At 41.2% G+C, this 19,088-nt stretch overlaps 1 protein-coding gene across 1 annotated transcript in view; it reads right to left on the bottom strand.

Moving 5' to 3' along the window:
• LOC126163090 (U3 small nucleolar RNA-associated protein 14 homolog B) overlaps positions 1–19,088 on the bottom strand; it is an 87,659-nt gene that overhangs the window by 14,447 nt on the left and 54,124 nt on the right. Inside the window, exons 6-7 of the mRNA XM_049920002.1 lie at positions 6,343–6,544; positions 2,262–3,421 (exon numbers count right to left, since the gene is read on the bottom strand). Coding sequence (XP_049775959.1) covers positions 2,262–3,421; positions 6,343–6,544 — 1,362 coding nt within the window. The remainder of the gene's footprint in view (positions 1–2,261; positions 3,422–6,342; positions 6,545–19,088) is intronic.

Genomic DNA, 19,088 nt, shown 5'->3' with positions numbered 1-19,088 from the left:
AACAGCCCGTTTTTGAGCCAAAAATACCCTTTTTGAATCAGAAGAATTACCCCAAAAAATAATACCATATGACATAAGCGTATGAAAATGTGCGAAGTAGACTGCTTTTCGTGTTGAATTGTCACTTATTTCAGATACTGTTCTAATGGTAAATAAAGCAGTATTTAGCTTCTGAACAAGATCCTGAACATGGGCTTTCCACAACAGCTTACTATCTATCCGAACGCCTAGGAACTTGAACTGTTCCGTCTCGCTTATAATATGTCCATTCTGTCTTATCAAAATATCAGTTCTTGTTGAATTGTGAGTTAGAAACTGTAAAAACTGAGTCTTACTGTGATTTAGCATCAAGTTATTTTCCACAAGCCACAAACTTATTTCATGAACTACATTATTCGATACTGTTTCAATATTACACACAAGATCCTTCACTATCAAGCTGGTGTCATCAGCAGACAGAAATATTTTTGAATCACCTGTAATACTAGAAGGCATATCATTTATATAAATAAGAAACAGCAGTGGCCAAAGCACCGACCCTTGGGGAACGCCCCACTTAACAGTGCCCCATTGGGACTGAACATCACTACCACTCTCAATATTGCGGAGAATTACCTTCTGCTTTCTGTTCTTAAAGTAAGAGGCGAACCAATTGTAAGCTACTCCCCTTACTCCACAATGGTCCAACTTCTGCAGTAATATTTTGTGGTCAACACAGTCAAAAGCCTTCGTTAATTCAAAGAAAACACCTAGCGTTCGCAACCTTTTATTTAATCTGTCCAAAACCTCACAGAGAAAAGAGGATATAGCATTTTCAGTTGTTAAACCATTTCTAAAACCAAACTGTACATCTGACAGCAAATTACGCGAATTTAAATGCTCCAGTAACCTTGTATATACAACCCTCTCGATAACTTTAGCAAACACCGATGGCATAGAAATAGGTCTATAATTGTCAACATTATCCACTTTAGTTTGTTGCACCACAAATGATTTGTTTAGTCTTTTAGAGCTCTTGCCAGAAATTTTGTACAACATTTCTGCTAGACACTAACAACCAAGTTTTGAACAACACCATAGGGGGTTTTTATGGAGAGCAGGAAAAATGTGGAGATATATTCTATCAACTGAAGTAAACGTTTTTTTGTCTCTCCTGTAGTTGTTGAGAGATTGTATTCTGATGCACAGGAGATACTTACGAACACACACACACACACACACACACACACACACACACACACCATTGTAAAGTGTGTGGGAGATAGTTTATAGCACTGTTATTAGTTGCTCCAAATCGTGACTTACCAACTTAGTGACAACCACTGTGTTGCATTCTATGTGGGTGTGACCACTAAGAATTTATCTGTCCGCATCAATGGCCTCCGCCAACTGTGGCCAAGAGACAACTGGATCATCCAGTTAATGAATATGCTGCTCAACATGATCTGCTTGACTTCAATGACTGCTTCAAAGCCTATGCCTTCATGATTCTTCCCATAAGTACACGCTTTTCTGATCTCTGCAGGTGGGAGGAACTATGCTTTGAAACATATCCTGTCAATGCACCTGCACAGTCCTTTCCCTTTGTTTACTTCTCTCCTCTATCCTTTCCTGCCAACACAGCCTCCCGATGCTGCAGCCAGTAGCACTGTCATGTCTTCGGCATTTCCCTGAATGCACCACAGGCAAAACTAGCATCTTCCTCCACCCCTACCCTGCTATTCCTCCCCCTCCCCACCCTACGCTTCAAGTGTGCTCCCACTAACCAGTCCATCAAAAATCACTCTCACCTCAGGTGCAATCAGGCACAGTGTCTGTAGATGACAGTGGCCATCTGTGTGTGCGTGCGTGCGTGCGTGCGTGTGTGTGTGTGTGTGTGTGTGTGTGTGGGTGGGTGGGTGGGCACGCGCACGCACACGTGCGTACATGATTTGTCTACATCTAACAAAGACTTCATCCAATATCATCTAGCAAACTTTTTATCCTTTTTCACTAAAATAATAGCTTGTAATTAGTTTTTTTTTCTTTTGTGACTCTCTTACAGAGAGTTTTGAAATTCACTAATTTCATGGATCTATTTGGAATATAAAGTGCGAGAAAATATAAAGTTTACTAAGTATTAATGACCAATTAGCATGTCTGGCTTAACCATATGTCAGATGATTAAATGCTACACTCAGCAACAGTTCCCTCATAATACTCTACTTCCATCATAATCTACAAAAATATAACAAAAAGCTACAGTGCACACATGTAATCACCTGAATTGTTCCACAACATCGTCATCTGCAAAAGCTTCTGTAATTGTTAGTTGTCTTGCACTCTCATCACCCTCATCATCGAGAGCTTCTTCCATATCTGCCACATCTGGTAACTCTGAGTCTAAAGGCTTGGCTTTAACAGCAATAAACTTCTTGGGATCGATATCAGTTTTTGCTCGGTTCACCTGCTGCCCTCCTGAGATGGTGTCGGACATCTTCTGCAGCTCACTGATCTCCTGCAATGAGCTTTGTTGAGTTGCTCCATCTGACAACGCCTCGTCTAGCTCTGGGTGTTTCACCTGCTTCTTCATTTCCAATGATACTGGCATTTCACCATCACTATTGTCATCATTGGCAGTCGGTCCTTCCACGTTATTTAAGAATTCTTTCTGATATTTTGCTATCCTCTTGTTAACGGAGGCTCTCATTTTCTCTTCCATCTTTTGAAATAATTCTTCAACACTTTCACCACTACCAGCCCCATTAACAGAGATCACAGGACTGTCTTTGTTTTTGCTCTCTTCTGTCTCTCTTACCTCTGCTTTAGTCTCTCCTACATCATCACTTGGACACAATGGAGTTACTTCCCAACTACCACTTGAACTAATAAATTCTATTGTCTTGCTGGCAACTTTATTGTCACCTTCAAATTCAAATTTTCTTTTCTTCTTTGTTTTAGATGGTGACTGTTTCTTCCTTTTGACTTTTTCATTACTTACAATAACTTCCTTTGAGCTGTCTGGATCCTGGTAATTTCTGTTTTCTTCTTCCAAAACAGAAGTATGCTTAACATTAATTTCCTTGTTAATGTTATCTGAGATTGTCCCTTCACTCATTCCTTGATTTTCATTCTGAACTAATTCTTTATTTTCATTAGAACTATTCACTTTGTTACTTGACTTCGATTCCTCTGGGCTGGATGCACCCTTGTTCTCCTGTTGTTCTTTCACACTCTTTTGTTCCCAGAACCTTTTGTAGCCTCTCAGGAAATTTTCGACTTCTGATTCTGTTTTCCCAGTGACCCAGGGATTATCTGAGTTACTTGTGCTGTTGACATTTATATCTTCTTCAACTGCTTCATCACTACTGCTCTCTTCAATCTGTATCTTCTTAGTGAGGTCACGGCTGATAGCTAGTTGTTCTGCCAGCTCCTGTCGTGTCTAAAACAAACGAAGGAATTATACACAGTACAGAAAACAAGAATTTTAGAAGAGGATTCCTATATTTATAAGCTGACATTAAAAATGAATTCTGAGCTTCACTTACTACAATAATCACAACTTTGGCTCTTGTTCTTAAGCCATTGTCGTATAACTAAAGAAAGAGATATGCCAAACAAAACAACAATGGAATAAAAATAAAAAGAACTTTGGCATAACAAGCAAATAACAACTGATGGATTTTATTCTAGTGTGTCTGCTGTTTCCTGGCAACCATATTTTCTCCTCCTCTTCATTTGAATGTATTGGTTTCCAACCATCTTTCTGATTTTATAGCCATAAAATACAGTAATTTCTGCAGGCAGATTTTCCTTAATTGCTTCAATTTGGATCGAATCAAGTTTCTTGTTTCCTTGCCTGATTAGAATTCAATTTAACACAACTATAAATGCTTTATAGTTCACATAATAAAGTAAAAACTACAGCTGACACTGAATTAATGAACCTGCTTTTAAGGAAATTCCACTTTTAACGAATACTTCCGTCAGTACTGGCGAAACTCCCATAAGCCCAATGTTACTTCTCCTCATTTTCAACAAGTTCCACTTTAAGAAAAAGTCTGCCTTTAAGCAATAAACTTGAAATATTCTGTGGATTGAAATTAAGTTACTTAATTACTAAAAATGTTCCTGCGAGTTTCTGATTTCTTTGCATTTCACACAGGTCATAACTTTTGTCCTGTTGCACAATAAATGGTAATTGATTCAATCAGTTAACGTGTGCCTACAGCATAGCCAATAACTCGATTTCCCTTGTAGTGATACTGACAGATGCACTGAATCAGGAACAGATTTCCATGCAACTTAGGTCATGTGACCTGACGTCACACTACAAACTGCGAAAAGTGTGGTCTTTTGGTTACTGTGACATCGAAGTTACCAACTTTATTTTTTTTGGAGTTATAGCCTGCAAACACAGAAAGCTCACAGTTCACCAAAAGCTGATGATGACAGTCTTAATGTGAATCTTTCCAGCATGGTGAATAAATACAGTGTAGTGCTATCTACATGTACAGCATATTCTAAAATAAGGAAGTGTTCTTAAATGCCGAAGCTAACAACTCCTATGGATCCAAAAAAGAACATTCATATGCCTACATTTAGTGAGGTGAAAAATATTCTTCTAAGGTTGTTTCACGGTTTCATGGACAGAGAAGTGGAAGAATTTCTGTATAAGTGTGTAAGCTAGAGACTGCCCATGAGATCACTCAGAAGTTGGCACTGAAAATTCCAGAGCATCGATTGGCTGGTTGAATCATTTTAAAAAAGCATTATAACCTATTGTTCCAAAATGTAAGTGAAGAAAGTGAGGCACAGATCACAGAAAGTGTGCCTATCGCAAGAACATTACATTGCCATGATTGACACAGGGTTATGAGCCCAGGTACATTTTGAATGCTGATAAAACTGGCATTTTTTATAACTTACTTCCTGCAAAATCATATTCTGTTAAAGGAGAAAAATGCGACAGAGGTAAAAAAAAAAAAAAAAAAAAAAAAGTAAAGAAAGGATGACAACGCTACAGCATAAAGGATGATGACACTACTGCGTATAAATAGTGATGGAAGTGAAAAGTTTACACCACTATTAATTCCCAGGCATTTCCAAATCATAAAAACATACAAAATTATAACATCCAAAATCAGACATACATTACATATAACAACAATTTGCAGGCTTCGGACAGTAGTAATTTCATGCATATTTTTTAAACTTTATCCAGAGTGTCTCCAACCAAACAAAGAATTTTCTGCCAGAGCAATACACACACTAACATGAAAACAAAACATGATTTTCTATTGCCTTAGAGATATAAGAAATGAGATACAATGTTGCAGAAATTTTTCATTACGGTCAGAACAGTCCACCAGGAAAGTATCATATATGATACTACGGGTCTTAAGCTATACAATCTCATATATGAGCATACCACTGAAAAGACGAATGACATAAGTATTAGTGTCAGTGGTGCTGACAAAAAGCTGAAATCATTAACACTAAACAAAACTCCACGGCCTGATGCAAACCCTGTCAGATTCTATAGAAGTTGTGGCTGAGTTAGCCTCTCTTCTAACTATAATTTATTGTAGATGCAGCAAACAAAAAACTGTGCCCAATTCTTGGAAAAAGGCACAGGTCACACCCGTCTACAAGAAGGATAGCAGAGTGATCCACAAAACTACTGTCCAATATACCTGACATCAATTTAGTGTAGAATCTTATGTTTTGATCTAAAAAATAATGAGGTATCTTGAAGAGAATGACCTCCTAGATGGTAATCAGAATGGATTTTGAAAACACTGATTACGTGAAACCCAACTCGTACTTTTCTCACATGACACACTAAAAGCTTTCGATCAAGGCAACCAGGCAGATGCACTGTTCCTTGAATTCTGAAAAGCATTTGACTCAGTACTGCTCCTATGCTTATTGTTAAAAGTACAATCATATGGGGTATCAAGTGAAATTTATGAGTGGACAGAGGAATTATGAGTAGGGACGACACAGCATGTTATCTAGGATGGAAAGTCATTGTCAGATGTAGGAGTAACATCTGACGTGTCCCAGCGAAGTGTGTTGGGACACTTCCTGTTCATGTCGTATACAAATGACCTTGCTGGCAAAATTAGTAGTAAAATCAGGCTTTTTTTTTGCAGATGATGCAGTTATCTATAATGAAGTACTATCTGAGAGAAGCTGTACAAATATTCAATCAGATCAGGATTCGAGTCGGCTTACCCCCAGGTCAAGCGCCACCACATAAATGTGCATTACTGACCTAGGCCACGGAGGCGGGTACGTGACAGTAGTGAAGCTAGTTAAAATTGGTATTACTGTTAATATCTTTCAAAAATTAAATACCTGTTCATTGTATTTGGCACGTACTGCACGGCTGCGTGCCCATTTCCCTGTGTTTCTATGCCTCAGTGTCATCCTTTCTTCAGCCCTTGCTCTCTCAATCTGCTCCAACTGTTTCAGAGCAGCCTCAGGATCTGTCTTTTGCAGGTTTTCAAAATCTTTCAGCTGTTGCTTGATTTTCTGACGACGCAGTGTACGATGATAACTGGTAAAAAAAAAAAAAAAGCAATTTTGTAATAATACCTTTGAAAAGTTCTTAACAGCACATCTTCAACAGAGTTTCGAACGAACAATCAACAGACCCCAGTTTGAGACTGATTCAACTGCTGAGGATAAGGGGTGACAATTATGACTAAGGAAGTGTCAGACACAGTAGAAGATAAAGAACTGTATGTTAGTAAGCACTCAGGCCAGCATCAGTCCAGATATGGTGGAAGTACTGAGGGAGAAATGAGAAGTGGAATGATTAATGCTATTAAAAGCTAAGAAAGCAGAAAAGATACGAGAGAGAGAGAGAGAGAAATGGCAAAAAATATAAAAAAAGAGTGCCATGTAGAGTAACAATGAAATACTACAAACAAAAGAAAAATAAATACATCCATTAATAAATCTTCTCCCCCTTTACTCAACCATATTATTTTTTATATATGTTTATCTTTCCCTTCAAAGGCATTTTCTTTTGCTCCCTTGCCACCTTCTCTCCTTTAGTCTTATTTATCAATCAGAAACTTCTGATTCTTTATAAATCGAACTACCTTGTATAAAGCAGCCTCAAACTTCTGATTACTTTACAAATGAGTTACTGTGTTAAGCATGTGATGTTAAGCATATACACAAGAAAAATTTTAGAAAAGGTTTGAGATTATATTAAGGTTATGGGATGTCACCAAGTGCTCTCATTATCAAACACTGGAAGACTATAGTCTGGGTAATTTCAGGTCAGTTTTAAGCAAAAGCAAATTTTTTAACATCTCAATGTTTACATTGTTACAGCTCCTGAATTGTGAGTCGTACAATGACATAATTTTGCAGGTGCATTCAGTGGTTTACGAGGACGTGTTGCAAATAGAGTCAGAAGTAAAGAAGTAATAAATCAAAAAGTCATGCCCAATGCAGAAGTTTTACTGCATGACCTGTGGAAACGTAGTAAGTGAAAAATTTTTTTTCCTTCTATCATTTTGTGAGACCTAACCGTGAAAAAGTTTCACCAAGGTTTGAAATTGTGTACAAACTTTGTTGCAAGACTCTAAGTAGTCAAATTCCCAAATACTGGATGACTACAGCCTGGGTATTTGCACGTGGCAAGTTACACTGCTTCAAGACATATACACTGGTTCTGACTGTAATACTTCTCTTACTGTGTTAAAATCTTTAGTATAACACTTTATCTCTTCATTAGTAAATTATGACATTTTAAATTTGGTCACTAATTATTTGAAATATTGAGAGCCAAATTTCTGTTGCATCCAGGAAGCGGTAAGATAGGCAACCTGCTATAGTAACTGTGCGCCATGGACCAAGAACCAGTTTAGCTCTTGCAATTGCTAAGGAACAGCTGGCAACCTGCTATAGTAACTGTGCGCCATGGACCAAGAACCAGTTTAGCTCTTGCAATTGCTAAGGAACAGCTGATACTTGCTAAGGAACAACTGCCAGTTGCTACAAAACAATCAACAATTAATATGGAACAACTAACTACTGCATCAGAACACTTAACCAATAATACTGAAAGGAAATGTACAGGTTGGAATATGTTAACTACAGCAAGGTCTGTGGATGAACTATTTGTATGTATTCGACAGTTAATGCACTACGATGTTTGACAGAGATTGCTGTGGAACTTATTAGTGCAATATTTTGTGTAGTATGGCAACATGATTACAAGACATAATCTGAGTGCTTACGATTGTGGACGAGCAGTTGGATGGCTCGGAAGTGTCATTACTGTGGCCACAGTAATGTGTGTGTCCGAAAGCACCGTATTGCAATTAAAATGGTTACTGAAGGTGAAAATGCTATAAAAAAGCATGCCAGTGATGGTAGACAGACCACCAGACTGCAAGAGGATTGATATGCACACCTAGTGCCGAAAAGAACAGACATCTCTCTCCTAGGCAGATTGCTGCAGACCTTACTATCACTACCAGTACACGTGTCTCTACCAGCACCATTTCATGACGATTAAAACCAAACTGGTTTGTATGCTCATAAGCATGTTAAATGCATCCCACTTCAACAATACCATTGTTGAAAAAAAGGTTGTTGGGATGGGGAGCAGTTTGGCTGGGGAAAACAGTGATCTAGAGTGATGTTCTCCAACAGATCCCATTCAAATCCCACTTCACTGTGGAAAGCGATTCTAGCCACCTGTTACTGTGGAGGGAGGGAAACAGAGAGAGAGAGAGAGAGAGAGAGAGAGAGAGAGAGAGAGAGAGAATGTGCATGCCTACACGTTATGGTATGGGCAAGCATTAAGCACAATGGCCGAACACTGTTGGTTATCTTTGCGCAATGTCCATTACAGCACAGTGATAGTGCAGGGAGATTACTGGTATTCTGACTCCTGTTTAGGGGTGTGGTAGACCCCGACTTTTTGTTTGTGGTTGACAATACCTGCTCACACAGGACCGCTGAGGTATCAGACACACTGGAAAGTGAAGATAGGGAACATATGGAATGCCCTGCATATTTCCCAGACCTAAATGCTATAGAGCTTGTCTGAGATGCTGCTGGCAGACATGTTTCTCAATGAAAACTCCCTCCCCTCCCACCTCCCCACATCCTAGTCCATCCTACTCGCACTCCCAAACCTTTGCCACAGGAATCATATTCCTGTGGAAGATCCAGGTACAAGAACTACCCTATCCACCCACCAAGAAATTCCTATTCCAGTCCTGTCACATGCTTATCCTACCTGATCACACACCAGGCCACCTACGAAAGATCTACATCTACATCTTTACTCTGCAATTCACACTTAAGTGCCTGGCAGAGGGTTCATCGAACCATTTTCATACTACTTCTCTACCATTCCACTCTCGAATGGCACGTGGGAAAAAGGAACACCTAAAGCTTTCCGTTCGAGTTCTGATTTCTCTTATTTTATTATGATGCCATTCGGAAGAGAAAGCTGGTGATTGAAATTTCGTAAATAGATCTCGCCGCAAAGAAAACCACCTTTGTTTCAGTGACTGCCACCCCAACTCACGTATCATATCAGTGACACTCTCACCTCCACTGCGCGATAGCACGAAACGAGCTGCCCTTCTTTACACTTTATTGATGTCCTCTGTCAATCCTACCTGGTAAGGATCCCACACCGCACAGCAACATTCCAGCAACAGAGGACAGACAAGTGTAATGAAAGTTGTGTCTTTCGTGGGTTTGTTGCATCTTCTAAGTGTTCTGCCAACAAAGCACAGTCTTTGTTTCACCTTCCCCACAATACTATCCATGTGGTCTTTCCAATTTAAGTTGCTCGTAATTGTAATTCCTAGGTATTTAGTCGAATTGACAACCCTTAGAGTTGTGCGATTTATCGTATACCCAAAATTTATCGGTATTTCTTTTAGTACCCATGTGGATGACACCGCACTTTTCTTTGTTTAGTGTCAATTGCCACTTTTCACACCATACAGAAGTTCTCTCTAGATCATTTTGTAATTGGAATTGATTGTCTGATGATTTTACTAGATGGTAAATTACAGCGTCATCTGTGAACAATCTAAGGGGGCTGCTCAGATTATCCCTTAGATCATTTATGTAAATTAGGAACAGCAGATGGCCAATGACACTACCTAGCGGAACGCCAGATATCACTTCTGTTCTACTCAATGATTTACCATCTATCACTAGGAACTGTGACCTCTCTGAGAAGAAATCACGAATCCAGTCACACAACTGAGACAATACTACATATGAATGCAATTCAATTAATAGTCGCTTGTGAGGAACGGTATCAAAAGCCTCCTGGAAATCTAGGAATATGGAATCGATCTGAGATCCCTTGTTGACAGCACTCATTACTGCATTGCACAAGAATGATATTTTCTGAATCCGTGTTGGTTATGTACCAATAAGTTATTTTCTTCAAGGTGATTCATAATGTTCAAGTACAGTATATGCTCCAAAATCCTACTGCAAATTGAGGTCAATGATATGGGTCTGTAATTCAATGGATTACTCCTATTTCCTTTCTTGAATATTGGTGTGACCTATGCTACTTTCCAGTCTTTAGGAACAGACCTTTCATAAAGTGAGCGGTTGTATATGACTGCTAAGAAAGGTGCTGTTGCGTCTGCATACTCTGAAAGGAACCTGACTGGTATACCATCTGAACTGGAAGACTTGCCTTTCTTAAGTGATTTGAGTTGTTTCGCAACACCTAAGATATCTACTTTTATGTCACTCATGCTAACAGATGTTCTGGTTTCGAATTCTGGAATATTTACTTCGTCTTCTTTCGTGAAGGAATTATGGAAAACCGTATTTAGTAACTCCACTTTAGTGGCACCATAATTGGTAACATTTCCATCGCTATCGTGCAGTGATGGTATTGACTGTTTTTTGCCACTGGTGTACTTTACATATGATCAGAATCTCTTTGGGTTTTCTACCATATTTTGAGACAATGTTTCATTGTGGAAACTATTAAAAGCATCTCACATTGACATCCACACTAAATTTCGAGCTTCTGTGAAACACAGCCAGTCTTGAGAATTTTGCGTTGTTCTGAATTTGGCATTGCTTCTGCAACAGTGTTCTGACATGTTTTGTGTACCATGGTGGATCAGTCGCGTCTCTTATTAACTTATGCGGTATGAATCTATCTATTGCTGTCGATACTGTATCTCTGAATTTGAGCCATATCTGGTCAACACTTACATAATTGGCTTGGAACGAATGGAGACTCTCTCTTAGGAAGGCATCAAGCGAATTTTTATCTGCTCTTTTAAATAGATATATTTTGCGTTTATTTTTATTGGTTTTATATCTAAAAACAAAGATCATGTGACTTACAAAACGAAAGCACTGGCAGGTTGATAGACACACAAACAAACACAAACATACACTCAAAATTCAAGCTTTCGCAACCAACGGTTGCTTCATGCGGAAAGAGGGAAGGAGAGGGAAAGACGAAAGGATGTGGGTTTTAAGGGAGAGGGTAAGGAGTCATTTCAATCCCGGGAGCGGAAAGACTTTCCTTAAGGGGAAAAAAGGACATGTATACACTTGCGCGCACGCGCGCGCCCACACACACACACACACACACACACACACACACACACACACACACACACACACACATATCCATCCGCACATACACAGACACAAGCAGACATTTGCAAAGGCAAAGAGTATTGCCTTTACAAATGTCTGCTTGTGTCTGTATATGTGCGGATGGATGTGTGTGTGTGTGTGTGTGTGTGTGTGTGTGTGTGTGTGTGTGTGTGTGTGTGTGTGTGTGTGTGCGTGCGAGTGTATACCTGTCCTTTTTTCCCCCTAAGGTAAGTCTTTCCGCTCCCGGGATTGGAATGACTCCTTACCCTCTCCCTTAAAACCCACATCCTTTCGTCTTTCCCTCTCCTTCCCTCTTTTCTGATGAAGCAACCGTTGGTTGCGAAAGCTTGAATTTTGAGTGTATGTTTGTGTTTGTTTGTGTGTCTATCAACCTGCCAGCGCTTTCATTTGGTAAGTTACATCATCTTTGTTTTTAGATATATTTTTCCCACGTGGAATGTTTCCCTCTATTATATTTTTATCGGTTTTGATTGATATGGTTTTGAGCCTCGCTACAATGACCTTGTGTTCACTAATCCCTGTATCCATCATGAAGCTCTTTATTAGATCAGGATTATTTGTGGTTACTAAGAGGTCAAGTGTGTTTTCGCAACCATTTACAATTCGTGTGGGCTCAAGAACTAGTTGTTGAAAGTAATTCTTAGAGAAAGCATTTAGTACAATTTTGGAAGATGTTTTCTGTCTACCACCGACTTTGAACATGTATTTTCGCCAACAAATCGAGGGTAGATTGAAGTATCCACCAATTATAACTGTATGAGTGGGATACTTATTTGTAATGAGATTAAAGTTTTCTTTGAACTGTTCAGCTGTTATATCATCTGAGTCAGGGTTTGGTAGAAGGAGCCAATTATTATTTTGGTATGGCTGTTGAGTATAGCCTCTACCCATAGTTATTTGCAGGAACTATCTATTTCAACTTCACTACAAGATAAGCTATTACCAACAAACACAAACACACCACCACCTACTTTATTTAATCTATCCTTTCTGAACACGGTTTGCACCTCTGTAAAAATTTCGGCAGGATTTATTTCCGGTTTTAGCCAGCTTTCTGTTCCTGCTGCAATCACTGTTCAGTTTCTTATATTGGTATGACTACTATCCAGCTGTACACAAGGATGAACAGTCACCACCAAACAGTGGCTTAGAGCAAACTGGACCACCCACTCGCACAACATGCAACTGTACATAAAATATTTGATTTCAATGGCTGCTTCATAACCCAGACCATCTGGACCTCTCCTTCACGACCACCTTTCTGAACTGTGCAGATAGGAGTTATCTTTACAGCACATTCTCCACACTTGCAAGTCTTACACATGGCCGAGCAATGGAAGGCCTAGGTACTGCCTGGGAGGAATTCATCCCAGCCACAACCTACTGCTCTCACACCCTCCTCCCAACTGTTTTCACACCCTCTGTCCAGTCACCACATCACAATTTGCTTCCCCTCAACTTGTGTGCTGCTCTCTGCCAGTGCATCCACTGGTCTTTCCCCCTTCTCTGCTTTTCCCCCTCCACCTCTCCCTCCCCCACAGTCTCCCAATGCTGCACATGTCAGCTCTATCCTACCACCTCTAGTCCCTGGATGCTCCAATAGGCAGTGCTGATTCCTTTTCCCCCACCCACATGCTGCTATCCCTCCCGCTCCAATTGTTGCTTCCATTCTAACATGTTTCTGTTGCAGTGTGAACAGGGGGGCAGAGATAGTGGTCGTGTGTGTGTGTGTGTGTGTGTGTGTGTGTGTGTGTTTCTCTTTTCTCAAGAAAGCTTTGGCCAAAAGCTACTATGTTATAGCCTTTCATTGTGCCTGTTTGCAACTCAATGTATCATATTCATGGTGAGTAGCAATCTGTCCTCTCATAATTGTATTAATATCCCAACATGGATTTTCCATTTTTGAAAACATGAACACTTTCATATAAGGACAACACGCACACACTTGCACATGCGCGCGCATGTACACACACACACACACACACACACACACACACACACACGACCACTTTCTCAGGTCGCAGTGAACAGCCAACTGTGCATGATGGGAAAAGCCATCCATTGGTGGTGGAGCTAAGGAGGTCCCTGGGGTGGTAAGGTAGACGGATATCAGGATAGGGGTGGGAGAAGATGTAGTGCTGCTTGTGGAAGCCTACAGCGACATGGTATGAACAGAGTACAGCTGCTAGGTGCAGGGGTAGGGGGATGGAGGGAGCAGAAAAAACAAGATGTAGAGGAGGGGAAAAAATTTAGTGGGTGCATCGGTGGAACAGGAGGCTGAATAGTACTGGAACGGGAGTAGGGAAGGGGTAGATGAGTGAAGGACAGGGACTAGCGAAGGCTGTGGACAGGGAGGCTACGAATACATAGAATATATTGGAGGGAGGGTTTCCAACTGCCCAATTTAGAAAAGCTGATGTTGGTGTGATGTCTCCAGATGGCACAAGCTGTGAAGTAGTCATTAAAATAAAGCCCATTGTGTTTGGCTGCCTGTAAAGCAACTGAGTTGTCCAGCTGTCTTTTGGCCACAGTTTGTCGGAGGCCATTCAAATGGACAGACGGTTGGTTGTCATGCCCACACAGAAAGCACCACAGTGCTTGAGCTCAGTTTGTAGAATCACATGACCATTTTTCACAGGTAGCCCTGCCTTTGATGGGATAAGTGATGCCTGTGATGGGATAAGTGATGCCTGTAATCGGACTGGAAAAGGTGGTAGTGGTAGAATAAATGGGTTGGATCTTGCTTCTAGCTCTGTTGCAGGGCAAAGGCCATGAGGCAAAAGGTTGGGTGCAGGGATGTAGCAGAGATAGACAAGGACATTGTGTAGGTTCTGTGGGCGGTATAATGCCACTGTGAAAGGGGTGGGAGGATGGTGGATGGAATTTTCCTCATTTCAGGACATGACGAGAGGTGGTTGAAACCCTGGCAGAAAATGGGATTCAGTTGCTCAAGGCCTGGGCGATACTGAGTTATGAGAGAAGTGCTCCTTTGTGGCCGGACAGTGGGAATGTGGGAGGTGGTACGTGACTAGAGAGATAAGGCTTAGGAGATATGTTTCTGTACAATGTTGGGAAAGTAATTATGGTCTGTGAAGGCTTCAGAGAAATCTTTGGTGTAGTCTGAGAGGGGCTGCTCGTCACTACAGATGTGATGGTCACAGGTGGCTAGGCTGTGTGGAAAGGACTTCTTGGTGTGGAATGGGTGGCAGCTGTCAAAATGGAGGTATTGCTGGTGGTTGGTAGATTTGATATGGATGAAGGTGCTGATGTAGCCATCTTTGAGGTGGCTTGTTGGGTTGAGCAAGACCAGGTGAAGCAAATGGGGAAGAAGACACTGAAATTGAGGAGGAATGTGGACAGACTGTCTTCACCAACAGTTTAGATCATGAAGAGAGCAATGAATATGAACCACGTTAAGGTTTTTGGATTTTGGATGGTTCTACATCTATGTCTACAAAGATACTCCACAAGCCGCCATATGGTGCATGGTAGAGGGTATCCTGTTAGGAAGGAAGGAAGGAAGGAAGGAAGGAAGGACTCCTCTAGATAGCTCGTGAATAGGTTGGCACAGGATGGTTCCTTGCAAATGTTTATTGCTCTGCCACGTGTTTGTCTGTAGGTGATGCCTTCAAAGGTGAAGTAAATGTGGGTTAGGATATAGTTGGACATGGTGACCAGGATGGAGGCTAGGCTATTGGGCTATTCGGCTATTGGGAAAGGGAGTGTTCAATAGCAGCAAGGACATGGGCATTAGGGATGTTAATGTAGAGGGAGGTGGTATCAATAGTGACGAGTGGGGTGCTGTGTGTGGTAAAGAACCAGGAACTGTGGAGAGTCAGCAGATGAAATAGTTGGTGTCCTTTACATAGCAGGGTGGGTTACTGGTAATAGGCTGAATGTGCCAGTCTATGAGAACAGAGATTCTCTCAGTGGGGTTACAGTAACTGGCTATAATGGTGCATCTTGGGTGGTTAGGTTTATGAATTTCCGGAAGAATGTAGAATGTAGCAGTGCTGACAGTGGTAGGGGTGAGGAGAGACATAGACTCAGGGGAGATGTGCAGGACTGGGTCTGTGGATTTGAGGAGATACTGGATATCCTGTTGGATTTATGGAACAGGGTCACTGTAGTAGTGTTTGGAAGTAGAGGAATCTGATAGCTTGTGGAGTCCCTCTGCCTGGTAACTCTTGCAGTGTAAAACCACAGTGGTGATGCCTTTGTCAGCAGGTAGGATTGCAAGGTTGGGATAAGTTTTTAGGTGGTGGATTTTGGTTCTTTCTGCAGGCGTAAGGCCAGCTTCAATGTTGAGGAATTTGGAGAATGATGGCGAGGTAAGGGTTAAAGTTAAGAAATTCTGGTATGTTAAAAGGGGGACTGGATCATGGTTCATTGGGGGAGTGAACTGAGTCACGCAGGATTCAACATTGGCTTTGGCTTGAGTCTGATTGCTAAGGTAGTTGACAACAAAGTGTTTCCACTGCACGGACCGGTAGAAGGAGGAAGGTCTTTAACAAATCCAACATGATTGAATTCGGGAGTGTGGCACAAGGTAAGGCCTTGGAAAGGACTGATATTTCTGTGGGACTGAGGCTTTTGGAGGAAAGGTTCATAACTGTGTTTTGGATCTGTTTCAGTTCTGGATTCTGTATGGCAGTGGGAGCGAGTTTCTGAGGATGTGATAATTGCAGTAGGTCTGCAACGTACAGTTTGTCAGCTATGAGGGGAAGTGACGAACATATGGAGGCTGTTGTAGAGGTGGTAGTCCAAGGGGGAGTAGGAGTGAACAGTTGGCGAGGTTTTTGAGGTGGCGTTGTGCATGGAAATTCCTTCCCGCCATCATACAGAATCCAGAATCCAAACAAACCCAAAACACAGCGATTAACATTTTCTCCAAAAGCCCTAGCCCCACAGAAATATAGGTCATTTCCACAGACTTTACCTTTTACCATCCTTTCCAAAGGCCTTACCTTTTGCCACACTCCCAATTCAATCATGCTGGACTTGGTAAAGACCTTTTCTCCTTCTTCTGTCCCCTACAATGGAAACACTTTTTCACCATCAACCCAGCCAGTCAGTAACAATCCGCAACCAATATTGAACCCTGCCACACTCAGTTTGCTCCTCCATCCCAAAATTTCTTAACTTCAAATCTAGCCTCACTATCATTTCTCAAATCTCTCAACATGGAAGCTAACCTTACATCTGAATAAAGAAATGAAATCCACCACTTAAAAGCTGATCCAACCTTGTCTGCTGGCAAAGGATCCACCACTGTGGTTTTGAACTACAGGGAATACCCGGTGGATGGACTCCGCTAGCTGTCAAATACATCCACCTATGAACACTGCCATAGTGACCCCATTCCAGAAATCCAACAGGATCTCCATCCTCACCCTTACCCTTACCACACCCTGCACTCCTACCTTCCACATGCTTCCTGAAGTCCATAAACCCAACCATCCAGGACACTCTGTTGTAGCCCGCTACTGTCCCCCATTGAATCTCTGCTCTCACAGACCAGCACCTTCAACCTATTACCCGAAACCTATCTTCCTATATAAAAGACACCAATCATTTTGTCCACCGACTCTCCATAGTTTCTGGTCCTTTACCATTCAGTGCCCTGCTCATCACTATTGATGACAACTCCCTCTGCACTAACATCCCTAATGCCCACAGCCTTGCCACTATTTAACACTACCTTCCGTGACATCCAACTCCAAACTTAAAAATCATGACCAACTGTATCCTCACTCACAATTACTTCACCTCTAAAGGCATCACCTACAAACAAATCTGTGGTAGAGAAATTGGCACCTGCATGATACCATCCTATTCATGGACCATCTGGAGGAATCATTCCTACGTACCCAGAATCCAAAACTCCTCACCTAGTTCAGATTCACCAATACCTTTATGATGTGGACTGACGGTGACACCCTGTTCACATTCCTCCAGAACCACACACTCCTTCTTGTCCTCAGTCCAACAAGCCAACTTCCTTGACACTGACCTCCACCTCAAAGATGGCTACATCATCAGTACCTTGATTCACATCAAACCAAACAACCCTCAGCAATACCTTCATTTTGACAGCTGCCACCCATCCCATTCCAAGAAAGTCCCTTCCATACAGCCTAGCCACCCATGGCTGTCACATCTGTAGTGAAAAGTAGTCCCTTTCTAAATATAACAGGGGTCTCACTGTGTCCTTCATAGACCGTAATTACTCTCCCACCCTTGCACAGAAACAAATCTGCTGTGCCTTATCTCTCTACTCACATACCACCTACCACATTCCCACTGTCCAGCGATGGAGAAGCACTCCTCTCATGACTAAGTATCACCCAGGTCTTCAGCAACTGAATCCCATTCAACGCTAAGGTTTCGACTACCTTGTGTCATGCCCTGAAATGAGGAAAATCCTACCCACAACCCTTCCCAGCCTTTCCACAGTGGTATTCTGCTGCCCACCAAACCTACACAATACCCTTGACCATCCCTACTCCACCCAACCCTTTGCATCATGGCTTTTGCTCTGCAATAACCAATTAAAGAATAACATTCTTTGAGTTGGGACATGGACTGTCAGAAGCTTGAACGTGATAGTGAAGCTAGACTATCTGAAAAGAGAAATGCAAAAGTTCAATGTAGATATAGTAGGGGTCAGTGAAATGAAATGGAAAGACAAGGATTTCTAGTTAGAAAGGGTATAGTGTAATATCAACAGCAGTAGAAAATGGTATAACGGGAGTAGGATTCATTATGAATAGGAAGATGGGAGAACATATGTACAAAGTAGGTAATTGCGAAGAAACCATGGGTAATGGAAGAAACACTTCAGTTGATCAACAAAAGAATGAAGTGCAAAAATGTAACAGAAAAAACAGAAATACAAGTCACTGAGAAATGAAATAAATAGAAAGTTCAAGGAAGCTAAGATGAAATGCCTGCACAAAAAATGTGAAGAAACTGAAAAAGAAATGGTAGTCGGAAGGACTCACTCACCATGTAGGAAAGTCAAAACAACTTTTTGTGAAATTAATGGCAGGGATGGTAACGTTAAGAGTGCAATGGGAATTCCATCGTTCAATGCAGAGGAGAGAGCAGATAGGTGGAAAGAGTACACTGAAGGCCTCTATGAGGGAGAAGATTTGTCTGATGTGACAGAAGAAGAAACAGGAGTTGATTTAGAAGATATAGGGGATCCAGTATTACAATCAGAATTTAAGAGAGCTTTGGAGGATATAAGATCAAGTAAGGTAAAAAGGATGGATAGCATTCCATCAGAATTTCTAAACTCATTGGGGGAAGTGGCAACAAAATGCTATTCTCGTGGCGATGTACCATTTGACTTTTGGAAAAATATCATCCACACAATTTTGAAGACTGCAAGAGCTGACAAGTGTGAGAATTATCGCACAGTCAGCTTAACAGCTCATACATCC

Source organism: Schistocerca cancellata, chromosome 2 (genome assembly GCF_023864275.1).
Source record: "Schistocerca cancellata isolate TAMUIC-IGC-003103 chromosome 2, iqSchCanc2.1, whole genome shotgun sequence".
Classification (NCBI taxonomy): domain Eukaryota; kingdom Metazoa; phylum Arthropoda; class Insecta; order Orthoptera; family Acrididae; genus Schistocerca; species Schistocerca cancellata.
This window is presented reverse-complemented; position numbering and strand designations above follow the sequence as displayed.